The sequence below is a fragment of the Homalodisca vitripennis genome, chromosome 6, assembly GCF_021130785.1.
Source record: "Homalodisca vitripennis isolate AUS2020 chromosome 6, UT_GWSS_2.1, whole genome shotgun sequence".
Lineage (NCBI taxonomy): Eukaryota > Metazoa > Arthropoda > Insecta > Hemiptera > Cicadellidae > Homalodisca > Homalodisca vitripennis.
The window spans coordinates 160,562,475-160,579,580 of NC_060212.1; the positions used below are offsets into that span (position 1 = coordinate 160,562,475).

At 34.2% G+C, this 17,106-nt stretch overlaps 1 protein-coding gene across 1 annotated transcript; it reads right to left on the reverse strand.

Annotated features, from left to right (window-relative positions):
- Positions 1 to 4,916: 4,916 nt before the first annotated feature.
- LOC124365102 (choline dehydrogenase, mitochondrial-like) lies at positions 4,917 to 16,872 on the reverse strand. The gene is made up of 2 exons (XM_046821042.1): positions 16,621 to 16,872; positions 4,917 to 6,961 (listed from the first exon to the last, which is right to left on the reverse strand). The coding sequence occupies exons 1-2, from the start codon at positions 16,677 to 16,679 to the stop codon at positions 5,068 to 5,070; spliced, it is 1,953 nt and encodes a 650-aa protein (XP_046676998.1). The 5' UTR covers positions 16,680 to 16,872; the 3' UTR covers positions 4,917 to 5,067.
- Between the last annotated feature and the right edge of the window lie 234 nt (positions 16,873 to 17,106).

Sequence of the window (17,106 nt, forward strand, 5' to 3'; positions counted from 1 at the left end):
TGAATAACCATCAAATTTTGTTAGTAACAGGTTGTTAGTATTTAATCCATGTTCAGTTATTATTAAAATGGTTGGGTTATCAGTATTTAAAATGTGGTTAAGCCTATCTATTTTCTTAGATAGACCTCTTACATTTTGATGGTAAATTATGAAGTCATTTTGTACTGTTTTTTTAGTAGGTTGGAGTTCAGAAAAATTTGGGAACTGTGCCTGGTCTGGTTTATTTTCTTCTTGGTGTGACTGTTGTCTAAAAAAAGAGAGGGATGTTTGGTTTAGATGGCTGTTGATATTTCTAACGAAAAACTGTTCATAAGTTTCGTTTTCTCCTAGCTTTTGGGATGTCACTGGTGGGCCTCTTCACTTTTAAATAAGAACCGGTCACGGGGCTAGTTTTCTCTGGCGGTGTTTCAATCGGTTTTTTCTGTCGGGTTTGGCTGATTCCCCCAGTTAATCCAATTGTACCTGAGAAGTTGTCGGATGGCTTGATTCCTCTGTCAGTGTCGGATGGCTGGATTCCTCTGTCAGCGTTGTTGTAGACAGTTTTTCTGTCGGGTTTGGCTGATTCCCCCAGTTAATCCAATTGCCTGAGAAGTTGTCGGATGGCTTGATTCCTCTGTCAGTGTCGGATGGCTGGATTCCTCTGTCAGCGTTGTTGTAGACAGTTTTTCTGTCGGGGTTTGGCTGATTCCCCCAGTCAATCCAGTTGTCAAGTGGTAGAGATCCTCTGTCAATGGTCTTGGTTTACTTTTTGCTACCTGTTGGGAAACATTAAACAAATTTTCTTTTTTACCAAAATGTTTAGGTTTTTTAATGCTAGTGTAAGATTGGCCCTTTGGTTTTTGCTTGTCTTTATTTGTTTTACTGCAGACAGGGCAAGGGACCATTTTAATCTTATGCTGTTCCGGGTTGGGATTGTTTTTGAGCTTATCAGGTTCCCTTACTGTGTGTTCCATTTCTTCTTGCCTCTTTCTTAGCTGTGTTACTTCTAAGAGGAGTGGTGTGGTCCAAAGTAGTAGTAAGATATCCATCGAATGTTTGAGTTTCTAAAGTAGCATTTTGGTGTTGGGGTCTCATTAGCTATTTCTTGTAGATGATTTTTTTTCATCGTTCGGTTTTAAAAGCGATTTCTCCAAAATGCTTATCTTTCTCAGAGTACTGTAAAAGTAAGGTGGCCTTGAGTTTGGTCGTGTTCTTCAAAGATGTTTTGTAGTTCTACTTGTTGCAGTTTACTTTTTTCCAGTTGTAGAAGAGTGTCCTCCAGTTTTACCTGGAGAGCTGCGATTTCATTGATATATATCTTTCCTCATTAGCTAGCAGATCTTCCAATTTAGCTTCCATACTAGCCAGGTTTGCTTTTAGGATACAGTTATGGGATTGTATGTTCTGCTTGTCTTGCTTAAGTTGGTCATTTTCCAGCAACAAAGCATTTCCAGCCTCTGCAGCTAAAGTCAATGACGTTTCCAGGTCACGTTCTTGCGTTTCGTGTTCTTTTAATTTTGATTTCACCTTCTCAAGCTCTGGTATCTGACTGGTTTTCTTTGGTGAAGGAGCATCTTCCTCAACGGAGGGGTTATCAGGAGTCTTAACTGTTGTACATTTAGTACAAGTCCATGAAGTAACATCTGACTTGGTCATTTTTGTGAGTTTTCTCTCAGGTATACTGACACACGCAGCATGGTACCACAGTAGGCAGTGGCCTGTGCACTTTATACCAGCGTATTTGACTCCAATACCACACTCACCGCAGGGAAAGTTTGTTGGTGCCACTACATAAAAAGGATAGTCCAGTTTATATTAGTGGGAAAAGAAGTTATTACTACTATAAATTAATTAATGGTAAATTCAATTCAATTCAATTTCAAAAATCTTTATTCCACAACTTTGATAAACAGTTTATATTTACATACATATGATATACATGACATAATGAATATGATATACATATAGGATATAATATACATTTCTTAAAATAAACAATAACTGAAATAGACATTAACATAAAGAGAAAATTTGGTTAATTAATTTATACAGTTTTTCTTAAATTATAAATACTTTTCTAGGTATCTACAAAGCTGTGAAATAGTAGACATACCCCCTAGGCAAGCCTGTTTGGGGTAGCCATCCCTATTATTAACAAAAAACGACTTGGAGGATGGCTGTGCTGCATTACTACAAAGCACATAACTTCAGATATACAAGTTTGTGCACACAATTTCAAAACTAATAAAAATACTATATAAAAAGACTTTGCAAAACAAGTAATTGAATTATAAATATAATATTAAAAGTAATAAATCCTTTTTATAATACATAAAGTGCTTAAATTTCTTACAAACTAACAGCCTAGCAGTTCCTAGAGTACCCTATGCCAATTTATGACATGGACACTTCTCCTAAGAAATTACCCTGAGAAAGCTTTCACAATCTGATAAACTTAAAAGGAACGATTTAAAATTTTTAAGATATACGTTCAAAGGAGACATTTTTATAAATATATTTAGAAATTAAATTGAATATCCTCGGTGCACTCCACGAAAAACATTGTTGAACCATAGTTAGATTTGATTTAGGAACAAAAACAGAATTGTTTCTTAATGTATAAGGTAAATTCTGTTCATCAAAATTTTTTTAATTCTGATAAAAAAATTTTTAGAACTTTATAAATATACAAATTACGAAAGGGAAGAATTTTTAACTCCATAAATAATGGCCAGGAATGATCAGTAAAACGGGAATTGGTTATGATTCTGAGGAAGGACTTTTGGAGGATTATGATTGGATATAATGTGCCGACGTAAGTGCCTCCCCAGCATGCTAGTCCATATCTTAATCGAGATCCAACTAAGCCATGATACATGTTAATCACGACTTTTTTTAAAATTATAGCCAAGATTTCACTGTGAATTTTAATTATAGGATTGCAAGCTCTTGATAATTATTGTTGTTTATAATACTGCAGTACATGAGTTCTACTGTTTTTTATACTAGATTTGGCAGACTTCTAGTGGTCAGAATTAGTCAGAGGTTGAAAATAAATGTGTTTGATTTATGGGTGATCAACTCCTTGTCAGCCAGATAGAAGCAGTACAGTGTTAGTTGTACTGCAGTCAGCGGCCTTGTTACATATGGTGTAGCACTGCTGACACGGTATCTGGGTCAGCAGCCTTGTCACATACGGTGTAGCGCCTGTGAGGTTGTCTTGATGGTGTTAAGATAACAGTGACGTGTTTAGTCGCTTATGAGTTGGCAATTTTTGTGATGTCACAGTAACTCATGGCATTGCATCAAGTCACTCTTCTGCATGTAATCCGAGGGGAAATGGTTAAGTTGAAAAATTCAACAGAACCATTTGGAAGAGCATTTCACTTGATCTTAGGACTCAGAACCTCCCTAATATGTACTGGGAAACTGTTCTTTCTGAAACGCTTAATTCAATCAAATATGCACTTCAGCTAATGCAACTCCATATGAACTTATGTTTAAACATCCCAGAAGATCACATTAAGGTGGTTCCATTCGAAGCTGGCTGTCTCAACCTGAACCAGGGCTTTTACGCAACCAGAACACTTGCTTGACTTGTGTCAAGCAAGTGCAAGCCCCCTTGCAAGAAGTTAATACAGGTAAATCCCTGGTTATGTTCATGTCTGACTCCTAGATGAAAGGGTGAAAACCGTGTTGATAAGGGATCTTGCCCCAGCACCTGATCCTAGACCAGACAATAAATCATGAGTCAACAGAAACATCCAAACTAACTTCAGTTGCCTCTTGCCCTCTATGTTGTCGGCAAATACCAAAATAACTTAATGAGTATATCACTTTCTAAGGTTCGGGTATTTGTTATGAATCATGTTATCAATTTATTAATAGATTTGATAACATGTGTCATTTACAATAATATACTAATATTTATTTATGTTTATCTGAAATGTATATTAAATATATCTTTAGATCATTTACTTAGCAGTTTTATTTTATTACATTACTAAGAAGACTTCTCAAATAAAAACAATAAATCAAATAATACATGAAGCCATTTATTACGTCATAGTGACTATAGTACATCTGAACAAATGCTTTCTTTCTTGACCTCTACCAGTCGTCTCGTAATTTGTTACCACTGTTGGAATGGACAAGGTGAAAAAATTAATGAAGAAATTCAACTTTTAGCAATTTATTATTTATTTGCAAGTTTTTCCAGCTCTGTATCATATCTGTGTGTACATTGCTTGCTATTAATCATAAAAAAGTACTAAAGATATAATATTGTAGAAGTTTATATGGTATTTTTACCATTCATAAGGTAAAATTCACAGAACAAATAGGCAAACAGGCAACACACTGAGAAAAGGATTGTTTTTTTTTTCTTTTGTAAAGTATTGAGCTGTAATAATTATTGTAGTTTTTTGTCAAGATTGTAAAGGGAGTGATTGTGCAGCCTTTAATTTTTACTTACTAATTAACTCTAACTACAGTATATCCAAAATTCAAAATGGCCTTCTTTGGGTGGAAACTTTCCAATATTCATATATACTCAAATATATATATATATATATATATATATATATATATATATCAATAAACATTGAATCGCAAAAAGTACTTGCTCCGCCGGGACTCGAACCCGGATCTCTCACTTGCCGGGTGAATGTGCTACCATTACACCACAGAGCCCTCACTTTTTACGATTCAATTATTTTGTATTTGGCCGTATCTGTCACATATGCGTTTAAATAACTAAACTTAACATATGATCGCAAGACCAAATACCTGTCAAACGACTTTTGTTTACATTAATCAAGTTCGTATAAATGGCAATAGCCTTATTTTATTTTTATCAATAAACATTGAATCGCAAAAAGTACTTGCTCCGCCGGGACTCGAACCCGGATTCATATATATATTTTTATATATATATGAATAACTGTGATAGTTAATATGGTAGTTAGAGTGAAAACTGTGAACTTTTTAGATCCCTATGTAAGTCTGTACAATTTATATAATTTTTGTATTTACCAACCTGTGTAATTACATTAAGATGTAACCAAATTTTTCATCAGTCAAGTATTTCTACAACCAACTTTCCTTGATCAAGTCTGCTGCCTTCTCACCAATCATGATGACCGCCGCATTGATATTGCCACTGACAACTGAAGGCATGATGGAAGCGTCCGCCACTCGCAGCTGTCTCACACCTCTCACCTGCAGTTGGGGGTTGACTACCGCAGTGGGGTCTCCGTCACGTCCCATCTTGCATGTGGACGTCTGATGCCAGCAGGTCGATGTAAGATGTCTTAGTGCACACTTTCTAAACTCTCTTGATGATAAAGGATGAACTGTACAAGCAGGTGGAGCTATCTCATGAAACTGTGTGTCTAGTTTCCTCATTGCTTTTGTTGAGGAAAATTTTGAAATGAACTCAGTTGTGCGCAAAAGTGTTTCAAAATCATCATTGTTTGATAGGAATCCTGTTATGATTTGTGGTTTGTCAGTGGGATCTGTAGATGAAAGCAATATCTTACCTGTGCTGGCCGGTCTAAGCAATGTTGGTAGTAACAGTGCAATGTATCTCTTAGAATTGATTTCATGATACTGCTTACTTATTTCTTCCCTAAGACCAAAACGATCTAAAGCTAAAGCAAGTGATTTTACATCATTCACATCAAAGTTACCATGTTGTATCTGCATGTCTGGAAAATCAATTTTGTTTTCAAGCGTATTTATAAAAGTTGAGTACCCCAACATACCTATACTTGATAATTTGCTGTTATTTGTTTTCAGAAAGTCATACATATGATCAGTAATTGACTTGATTTCTCGTGTGTAATTAAAAGACAACACAAGACCTACCATTATCATGTGATCATGTAGTTTCTCACCTACAGGCAAATCTTGGATCACCTCAATGCCCAACTCTTCTAAATGTTTTCTTGGTCCTATTCCTGATAACATTAGAAGCTGTGGAGAGTTTATAGCACCAGCAGAAATAATTACTTCCTTTCTTGCTCTGACTTGGATCTCTTTACCTTGTTTATCCAAAAATTTCACCCCATGTGCTGTCTTAGTAGTTTTATCCACCATTAGCTTGGTCACTAAAGAGTGTTTAGAAATTTTTAGATTTGTTCTGTTCTTAATTGGACTTAAGAAAGCTTTAGCAGTACTACAACGTTTTCCATCAATAATTGTACCTTGCACTTTTGCAAATCCAGTTTGGGATTCTCCATTTACATCCATATTAGTGTCATATCCAAGTTCTTTCATTCCTTCCGCAAATACATTGATTAAACCATCTAATCCATAATCATTCCATGAATCTACTGTTAAAAATCCATTTTCTCCATGGTAATTTTGGTAGTTTGAAGTTTTCAGAACCTCTTTTGCTTTAATGTTTTCTGATTTTTTGAAATATTTTAGAACATTTTCATAATCCCAGCCTTCATTTCCTACAGCTGCCCATGAATCAAAATCTCTCCAGTTTCCTCTGACATAAATATTGGCATTAATTGCACTTGTACCTCCAAGCACTTTTCCTCTTGGCATATTACAACTATTGTTTATCATACCAAGACAGTTATCCTCATACTGATCTGTTTGGTATTGCCAATCCAACTCAGACTTAGAAAGTGCCATGTATACACCGGGTATCTCAGTAGTTTTTGTAGGGTTACCCCCAGCTTCAAGAAGGAGTATGTTCCACTCTGAGAGCTCAGACAAGCGGTTGGCAATGACAGCCCCCGCTGAGCCGGAACCAACGATGATGAAATCAAACTCTTCTCCCTCCCGAGGACTGTAGTGGGGAGGGTAATCTGATGGATTGGCTAAATCACATTCTGCCTTCTTGACAGATGTGTAAATGTCTTTAATCAGGGAACTTCCAAAATCACCAATATCTTGAGAATCTGAGCAAGTATTTTCTTCATGAAGCCAATTAGAGTACGTTTCATGTGTCTCGCCACACTGATCCCTACAACAATGAAAAGACAGTTCTTATACAAGTTTTAACTATATTCATTACACATATTGTGCACAAAACTGGTTTGTAAGTCAGCTTATTATGCAAGTAAATCAACTGATTTCAAGTTGATGGTTATGATTCTTGTCTAGATAAATAGTACTAAAAAGAAGAGACAACTGCAATATATGACATCAACAGGTTAACATGTTAATAAATAAATATAGACTATAAATTAACAAGTATATAATATATAAATATAGTTAGAAATGCAACAATAACAGCACACAAACAGAAATCAATCAAACAACTTAACAACTTCTATATTAAAATGCATTAAAAAAATAATAAGATTATCAAAAATAAATAACTCATTTAATGAATAAAAAGGGTTATTTAAAACAATGACAAAATATATCATACAAGAGTGATTTATGATGTTTATTTGTTAAAGGTCTGAGGGATTATATATCTTTAAATTTCTATTTGCAATCTTACTTAGTATATGTAGGCCAACTACAGCACTGTCCTTAGATCTAGTTTTGTAATGTTAAACATTAGGATTGAAGATTAACATGGTAGAAGTTTTTAACACATATTTCATTCACAGTGTGAGTTTAAAGTATGGATACACTGTTTAGTATTAGATGGATAAAGATGGAGGGGTGGAACTATGGACACCTTTCTTGGAATTAATAGAAGTGAACTTTTTAGAAGAATAAAGCAGGTTAGTAAGGTTTAGCCGTTTTATTGCTTACATTATTGTAATTACTAGTGCACTGTAACTTTAAATTTAAAAATTTTAAACTGCCCCCCGAAAAGCCTATTTTGGGGAAATGGTTTGCTTATGTTTGAGGGGTGTTCTGAGCTTAATTTTTCTATCTTTGTCCATTGAAGGTTGAGCAGGATTCATCCATGCTTTTAACTTATTAATTTAAAGAGCTACAATTTTGTATTGGGTTGAGATAGAAAGCTAGTTTCCACTGTTCTTCTTCTTTTATCGAGCCCTTTCAAATGAGGTGTAACTTAATGGGTTTTTTTCACTTTACATTTATGCAAATATCTCTTTTTTTAATCTTTTGGTCCCATAATTTTTAATAGACAAATAGACAAATTCTTTGAGAATTGTAACTCGTCAAAATTTGTTACAGATCATATAAATACAATTGTTACTTCTATACAATAACAATAATAATACTTCCTTTTCATCTTTCTGATTACATGGCTCAAATATACAAATCACAACTCAAAACTACAGTATATCAACTTCTCATTGTCTTATCAGGATGAAAAATTAAGTGTACTGTAATGTTTTAGACACGATCTCAAAGAATGATGAAGCAACTAAGATTTCTACACAATAAGATATATGGTGGGAAGTGTTGATTCAATGTAAATTTTAGGTTTTACTCCATTTCACCTTGTGCTTTGTGCAGTGTCTGAAATCTGACTGTCACAGACTGAGAACACTTCTTCTTCTATAATACACTCAAATCTATTTTATTCCTTCAATTATAATTACGTCATATATGCAAATCATATGCTAGTTTGACAGATCTATTTAAAAAAACTTTTAAGAATTGACAGTTTATCTTTAAATACCTTAAATATTAAAAAAAATTTAATTTACTTTATCTATTTTATTTTTAGCATTTGAGCTTGGTACCCTATATTTTTTTTCTAAGGTAGTAATACTTTTCTATCTTTGAATTACAAGTTATGCTGTCAGTTCATTTATCTTTCGCAATTATCATTGTGGATTATGAGATCCTTGACGTTAGGACCCTATTTGGAGCTTCATAGCCAGGTAATGGCAGTGTTTGGCAGAAACTCCTGTTTCATTGAAGGTACAGGAGTAGGAAGGCTCTACTACAACAACTGGGATGTACAATAAGGTTAGGTTGATGCGCTGGAAACTATAAGTCCTAATGAGTCGGTTAAATCTGATCTAATCTAACATCTGTCTCGATGAACATTTTCAAACTTTTTGAAGCTAAGGGAAGAGCAGAAGAACTAAACAAGCAGTTGGAATAATCTCATTGCATTTATTTTCCAACTACACTGTATATGTTTTCATATTTGGTAAACTTGGGTATAAATTCGTAGACTTTAAACTTAATTTCAAGCCCTCATTTGCATATAATAAAAATTACTTTTGTTTCCTCTAATGGGTTATGAATATGAACAAATTATTTACTCTAATTACAGAATTTTTTAAGCAATACATTCATTGTATAATATATCAACCTCAACACTAAGTAATATGTAAGTTTTCTGGTTCACACTGAATCAAAACTTTGCTAACCTAATTATATTCTTGAAATATTTTAGCCTTCTCTGTTTAAAATCTGTCTTCTAGTGTTTCTATTCACAGTGAAGCCAAAATATTTCAAGAAATTAATTTATTGTATATGCAAAGTATTGACGCATTATGAACTGGAAAACTTATATATGCGTTATGACACAAACCAAATAATACTAAAAACTTAACATTATTGCTAAACATTATTTTAAAGTTATTGTTCCAAACCTTAAATGGTTCATAACTAGATCCCAAGAGTAGAGTGAATATTGACGATTTCACAAGAATGGTGCTACAAGAATACATTTTTAAAATGAAAATAGGAAACAAAAAAACATAAAAGATAACTCATTATAAGACACATTGAGAGTAGTCTCTTTCTCTTAGTACAAACCAGCAGTGAAGGTTTTATCTACATGTGTTTTAGCTAGACATTGTACAGTATCAACAAGAAGAGTTGACTATTTTGATATGATGTCCTTGAAAAATAATGTCAACATTCATACCACACAAAAGAATTATCTAAATGAACACACACTCCCACAATTTGAAAATACTTCAAGTATATTCTGCAAGATCCAGACTTGTACTTGTCAGTTTATTGGTCAGTCCCTAAATGCCCCCTCTTTCCCAGCAACATTTGTTGAGATCCAAAGATGTTTCTGGGTTGGATTCTAAGAGGTTTAAATTTACTTGGTGAAAAATTCTAGCAGAGCAATCAACTGATGAAATTCACCCGTGTAGTGAACAGCTTTTTTAATATTAATATGTTCTAAAAAATAACTATCTATGCTCTTTTGATCATTGTTTACAAGCAACAAGCCATTTTTTAGGAAATTAGCAGAGTTTGGAAATTTATAACATCTAATGTTTGTACCTTTGGTTATGCAGTTGCAGTTGCTACAACCATAAACTTCACAGGAAAGCATAGTTAGTTATTGTATTATCAATCACTTCATGACAAACTTTCACAGAACAACCACAAATAATATCAAACTAAACATGTCAACAAACATCATTACTCTTTCCTCTATGAAAAAACACCATGTGTTTTATTGCTGTGGGAACTGACAGCAATAACAGCCAAAGACAGTCGCCTACCGCATGATGAGGACTGAGGTGATCCAATTTGATGTTACTTGCTCGTAGCAGCTATCGTTCCCATGAGCATTATTCTTTCCACAATGGTCTTTGACATACCTAGCTGGTGGTTTGGAGAGACATCATGCTTTATATGCATTATATGAAGCCCTTGTAATACTTTTTTGGATTGTTCTTTGACGAGTCTTGTTAGAAGTATTGTATATTTTCAATATTATTATATAGATGACAATTCTTATCACACGGAAGGAAACTCTAGAGCTTCCTATCTTGTTTTAGAAAGGTTATCACATCAACTTACAAATATCACTTAGTGTGTAATCACTATATCGCAAATTCACAGCAACTAGTATTTAAAACCTGAATATTGAGTACAACTCCATTTTTCTCTTCTACTTAGTGCAACATCTGAGATCAGCCGAACTTAACATTCACAATGAATGAACCCTTCATACCTATGTTATGTGTAAAAGACTTGGTTGCTCTGCTGTGCTTTGGGATTATATCTAAAACATCAAATTGTACTCAATTATACACCTGATACAATGAGAATACCTCTTCATTTTGACGGCACTTGATTTTGTAGTCTTGTTGTAAACGAGACAAAAACAAAACAGCTATTCTTTGGAAGACACAAAGACACTGTAGGAGGACTGCCTGAACTGGAGGAAATCAGCACTTCAAAGTATCTTGGAGTGATAATAGATGACTCTCTGACGTGGACACACCACATTGACAACCTCTGTAAAAGGCTTAGCGCAGGACTGTACGTGATCCGCAGGATGAAACATATCAGCGACCTAAGAACAGCTAAAACTGCATACTATGCTCTCTACGAATCACATCTTCGATACGGTATTGCAGTCTGGGGATGTACCACACTAGGCAACCTGCAACAGGTCCTAATACACCAAAAGAGAGCAATTCGGATCCTTACAAGCCTACGCACAAGAGAATCATGCAGGCAAGCCTTTCAAGAACTGAAGATTCTCACTGTGGTCAACCTATACATCCTAGAAGCTGTGACCTACGTACACCTGAAATCACCCGATGAAGTGATGACTGGAGCACAACAACATGACTACAACACTCGGCATGCTGCAAACTACCATCTTCCAGCTCACCGCCTAGCGCCCACAGAGGAGAAGCCAACGTACGTCGGAGCAAAGCTGTGGAACGCCCTCCCACTAGAACTGAAGAGGAGAGACCAGCTGCAGTTTGGACACAAACTAAAACTCTGGCTTCAAGACCATCCATTTTACACGATAAATGAATTTTTAAATTGTACTGTTCTCTAAGAATATGTTCAATAAAGAATTTACAATTAAGTGTCTGAGTCTGATGTCAAAATAATGCAAAAAGTTTGTTTTCTGCTTTTTTGCCACCAACTTCTTTATCTCTTCAGGCACATAGACACCAGATTCTATGATTAAAGTCTGTGACAATGTCAGATTTTTACTTCATGAAACACCATGTATGCTATAAATACTCACCTTTTGAAGTGTCTTATGAAGATAGTCTTGTAACCAATGAGCCTCACAAAATAAAGAAAACATTTTCACATTTTTGTTGCTGTGAAATTTTTAATAGAGTAATTACAATAAGAAACCAATTTAAGTTTATCTTCTACATTACCACTTAGCTTCTGTACTGTCCGACTTGACAACCCTAGTTACTATGTTATAAGTTACAAGGGCATGGATGGAACTCCTTGTTGACTTAGTAAACCTACCTGATGGTACAGGTGACAATTATACTAATCCATTGGCTTAATAGCCTACTCCAATCCTAACCTTTTCAACACAGTTTTTTCCCATCTACTAAGATGTTTTTAAAACAGTTGGGATTGCATTTCCTATCCAGTGCCTATACAATATTCTAGATGTGCTTAACAGAAACTCCTAATCCCATCCACCAATCTAACACATCTCGAGCTTCTACATCTTGTTCTTCCTTTAGATGTATGGAATTTATGAGGAATGTGATAATCCCTCCTTGTAAAGTATTTCAGATTTCAGAATTTTTAATTCTTCACTATTCATGACTTCAAAAGGCTTTCAATATTTATAAAAGTTTTTGCATAATTTACAATGTAGTTATGCTTCAACATAAACAAATAAATGTGGAAATATATGCAAATATCTCTTCTTTTTAATCCTTTGATCCGATAATTTTAAATTGTTAGTCATATACAATAACAATAATACTTAATACTTAATAATAATAATTCTTTATCTCTTTCTAATTACATGGCTCAAATATGCAAATCACAACTCAAACTATGTCAACTTCTCATTGTTTTGTCAGGTGAAAAATTGAGTGTACTATGATGTTTTAGACACAATCCCAAAGAATAGTGAAGCAATCAAGTTTTCTACACATAACGTCATGTGAATGTTAAGTTTAACTAAATTTCACCTTGTGCTTTGTGCAGCGTCTGAAATCTGACTCTGTCACAGACTGAGAACACTTCTCCATCGATAATACACTCAAGTCAAATTTATTCTTTCATTTATAATTACATCATAATTAACACAATAAGACACATAAAAACAGACATTTAAAATAAAGCAAGAAAACTTAATATTGTATAATACGATTTAACATTATTGACAAAACTTATATCAGAAGGAATGCCCACATGTGTAAATTAAACAAAATAAAAAAGTAAATTCGACTAAAAGAAGAAGTGAAAGAAGTGTGTAAAGAAGTAAGTAAAGAGTAATTTTTATTATGAATTAGTAATGAGCCAAAAGCGATTATTATGTGGATATGATTAACTCTAAAGTATGGACAGCAAATAGATGGTAATGGAACAAGTTTGATCTTGTTCCATCAAACTTGTTCCATTGGAACAAGATCAAACTTGTTCCATTACCATCTATTTGCTGTCCATACTTTAGAGCTAATCATATCCACATAATAATCGCTTTTGGCTCATTACTAATTCATCATAATAAAAATTACTCTTTACTTATAGATGGTAATGGAATAATATACTCCGAAACCAACACTGGCAGTATAGAAGATCAGATGTCAGAGTCTATTCCATAGCCCCACTATTGGCCACCATACAGTATGTCGTTGTTCAGATGTGTCAAGTTAATTATTTGCCTCAAGTTGGTGGTCCCATGTGTCGAAACAAGTGTGGATGTGTCCAATTTAGATCATCTCATTCATTTAATACCCCCAGGTTTCTTAAGCAGAAATTCTCTAAGCGAGTTCTTCAGTCTGTCGCATGTCAGGTTTCGGAGGAAGTCTGGAAGGAGGTTTTTAAATTTTCGGCCTATGTATGATGGTTTTTTTTCAAAGAGGGCTGTTCTGTGTTGCGGAATGGTGTTGAGGCATGGCGTGTGGGGTAATTGTGGACGTTCATGTGAGTCTGCAGGTGTAATTTGTCGACGTGTAAGATCGCTTCATAGATGTAGAGTGCAGGTACTGTAAGTATGACTAGGGTCTGGTAGGCCTCTCGGTAGCTTTGCAGGGGCTCAAGGTTTGCAAGGGTCCTGACTGCTTCTTTTGTAGTAAAAGCACTCTCTTAAGGTTCCCTAACAAAGACCCCAGATTATGAGGCTGTATCTAATGTGAGACTCTACTAATGCATAGTAGGCTATTTTCGCCACTTCCAGAGTGCCAACCCATTTGATACGTTTAACAATGTAGATACCTGTACTGATCTTTCTGCAAATGTTATTTATGTGATCTGTCCAGGTGAGGCCGTACACCTAAAAACTTAGTCTGATTAAGCACTAATATATTGGGGATGCTTGCAGGTAGGACTTTTTTCTTGCTAAAATGCACTTGTGTAGTTTTGTCAGGATTTGTCGCCAAGTCATTTAATTTGCTGTAGGCAATGGCATTTTGTAGAGAATAAACAGAGTTATTATACAATTCTTCAACTGAGCCATTTCTTAAAAGGAGATTTGTATCATCTGTGTACATTATGCAGCTCGTACTGTTGTTTTCAATTAGGGCTGGGAAATCGTTAGTCAGCAGTATGAACAGGATGGGTCCTAGTACAGATCGCTGTGGGACTCCTCTTGTAATTGGTTTAGGGTGTGATCTGAACATGCTAGTGAGGTAGTTTTTTTAATTATCTGCACTTCAGTTTACATCAGATTTATTCATGCACAAATCATGGGTACATGTAATTCAATAATTCATCAGTTTTGAATATTTTCCCAAGTTACCATTTATCACAAAATAGAATTCATGTATTGTCTGTACACAGTTTGTCATTTTAAATCACTAATTCACAAATTTGAGTATATGAGCTTAAACATGAGCTCTTTCACAAAAAGATCGAGACACATCCTTCCACTATAATGGTTAAGCTCAGAAAGAAGCCGGGCAATAGCCAATTGCCCGCAGGAATGGGATTGATAAGACAGGAAGTAGTCTCCGACCCAAACCACCTCATTTGAATTTAATGTTTCTTAATACCGCTTATAAATTATGCATTTCTTACAATTAGTAGTTATTACAATTAAATAATTAAAATTTAGTAATATAAAGTTGACTTATCTTCTTTATTAATTATTTCAAATCTTATATGTACTTAGTCATTTGTCATGGACGATTCTATTTCCGCTTACCAGTCTTGCCACGAACTATTTGAAAATTTGAATTAAACTAATCTGTTACACCAGGTAGTGAAGGGAGGGGGAGTGCCAATCAGGTCCATCACCCCAGGCAAGATCAAAGTCTCAGGGTCAGTATCAATATGGAGCAGCCAATTAGTGATTGAGTTTTAAATATTAAAATTGATGGAGAATGAAATATAGAATTGAAAAAAAGAGAACAGAGATTAGTGTAAAGGGCATAAGAAATATAAAAAATATTAGTTGTTGAGAATGATTTAGTTCTCAACCATTATGTCTAATAAAAAAACACACCATTGTTACATTTTTAGAGTATTTAGTGTTGTGTAAAATTAAATTTAAAATGTCAAAATATGTTTATCGATATGTATAATAGGTTTTTAAAGGAGTTGTAGAATAATTAGAACAGCAATTTCACAGAAAATAGTGTTAGTAGGGTAACCTTTTTTATTTTCTGAAACCCACTTATAACAATATATTTGTGTTGTAAAATGTGGTTGAAAGATGGACTTATACGTGCCACTCCATGCAATAATTCCAGAATGTAGAATTAATTGTACATTAGCAAAATAAGCCAATTTTTGCATACTTACCATCTAAAATTTCACTAAATTTTCTAAACCTATAAATACATTTTCCAATTTTAACATTCAAAAAATAAACATGCTCTGACCAATTCATTCAGAAATAAAAAAACTTGCCTAAATATTTGTAACAATTTATTTTCTGTATGGACTCTCACAACACAAATTAAGGTGGTTATTACAACTGTGGATTAATAAGTCTTGAAGCCTGTGACATAAATCTCATTTTAGACATCCAAAGAGAAAAATAATTCAGATAAAACCATTTCTTATAATTAAAAGATATTTTTGGGCTTTGATTTTAGTGTCATTCTATTTTGTCTCTTAGAATACGGTAATTAATGTGTCATCCACGAAAAGAAACAATTTTCCATTTAAAGTTAGTCTGATAATGTTGTATTCACATTGTTTATCGTGATTATTTGGAGCCGGTTGGAGAAAGTTTTAAGAGAAGACAATGAGGTTCTATGAATTCCATTCGCATTTAATTTATTTAAAAAAATTGCTCCTATCCACAGAATTAAAATCCTTTTATAGGTCTAAACATACATGCAGATAGATCATGTTCATCCTCCGAATGGTGTTGTTAATTACACTAAATAGCTGCTACGTAAACTAAACAGACCTCTTTTGTTGTCTGGTGTCAAAACAATGCAGAGTTTGTTTTCAACATTTTCTCCACTGACTTTATTTCAATCTACAATTTGATATGGACTCCAGATTCCAGGAATCATTCTGTACCAGTGTCAGATTTCAGACACTGCACTAAGCACTAAGCAGAAGGTGGAATGAAGCTTAACTCAACATTCATAGGTAATGCCGGTAAGTAAGTTACCTACTTGTGTACTTATTATAACCATTGGGAATTACAGCTTTTCTTACAAGACTTTTGTAACATTATCATAAAAATTTCCTATAGGAACAATCTAAATAATTTGGGAATTGTAGTATTAGAACAAAACCTGATTATGCAACTTGTATGGCAATTGATTTGTAAGCAATATTTAAACAATGATGCCAAAAATATATTTTATTCTTATTGATGTTCTTCAAAGTAATTATTAATACATTTTATGTACTTACACAGCACTGTAGCAGATGGTGCAGCATAACAGCAATACAGCTAAACTTGCACAAAACATATTTCAAAATGTGTTTATTAAACAGATTCAATAACACATTTCTAACATAAAGAAAACAAGTCCAGATTTAAAGGAGAAAGGTTGAGATAAGATAAGATTGAAGTGTGAAGTCAGATGCCAACATAATCAGAGTTGTTTCTTACATACAATGGTGCAATTTGATGGATGTTTAGTAGAAACCAGTCTAAACTAGTCTCTCTTCTATGAAATAATAAATGCAATGCTGAATCAAAAATGTGACAGAGATAGAGCACACAAAGATTAAAGTGGCACTGCTCAGGAGCACTTGACATTGACAGATAATAACACTGTACTACCCTTTGAAAAACATCGCCTAGCTAAACAAATAGCTTAGAGATCAGTTTAAACCATGTACCATTGTATTCTAATTTAACCGAGTAGATCAGTGGATCACTTTTTACACTCT

Bases quoted from the DNA above. Each gene is read 5' to 3' on its own strand.
- LOC124365102 (XM_046821042.1), bottom strand. From the start codon at position 16,679: ATGTTTTGTGCAAGTTTAGCTGTATTGCTGTTATGCTGCACCATCTGC. The intron at 6,962-16,620 runs GTAAGTACATAA...TCATTGTTGTAG, and splicing joins ACCATCTGCTACAGTGCTGT to GGATCAGTGTGGCGAGACAC.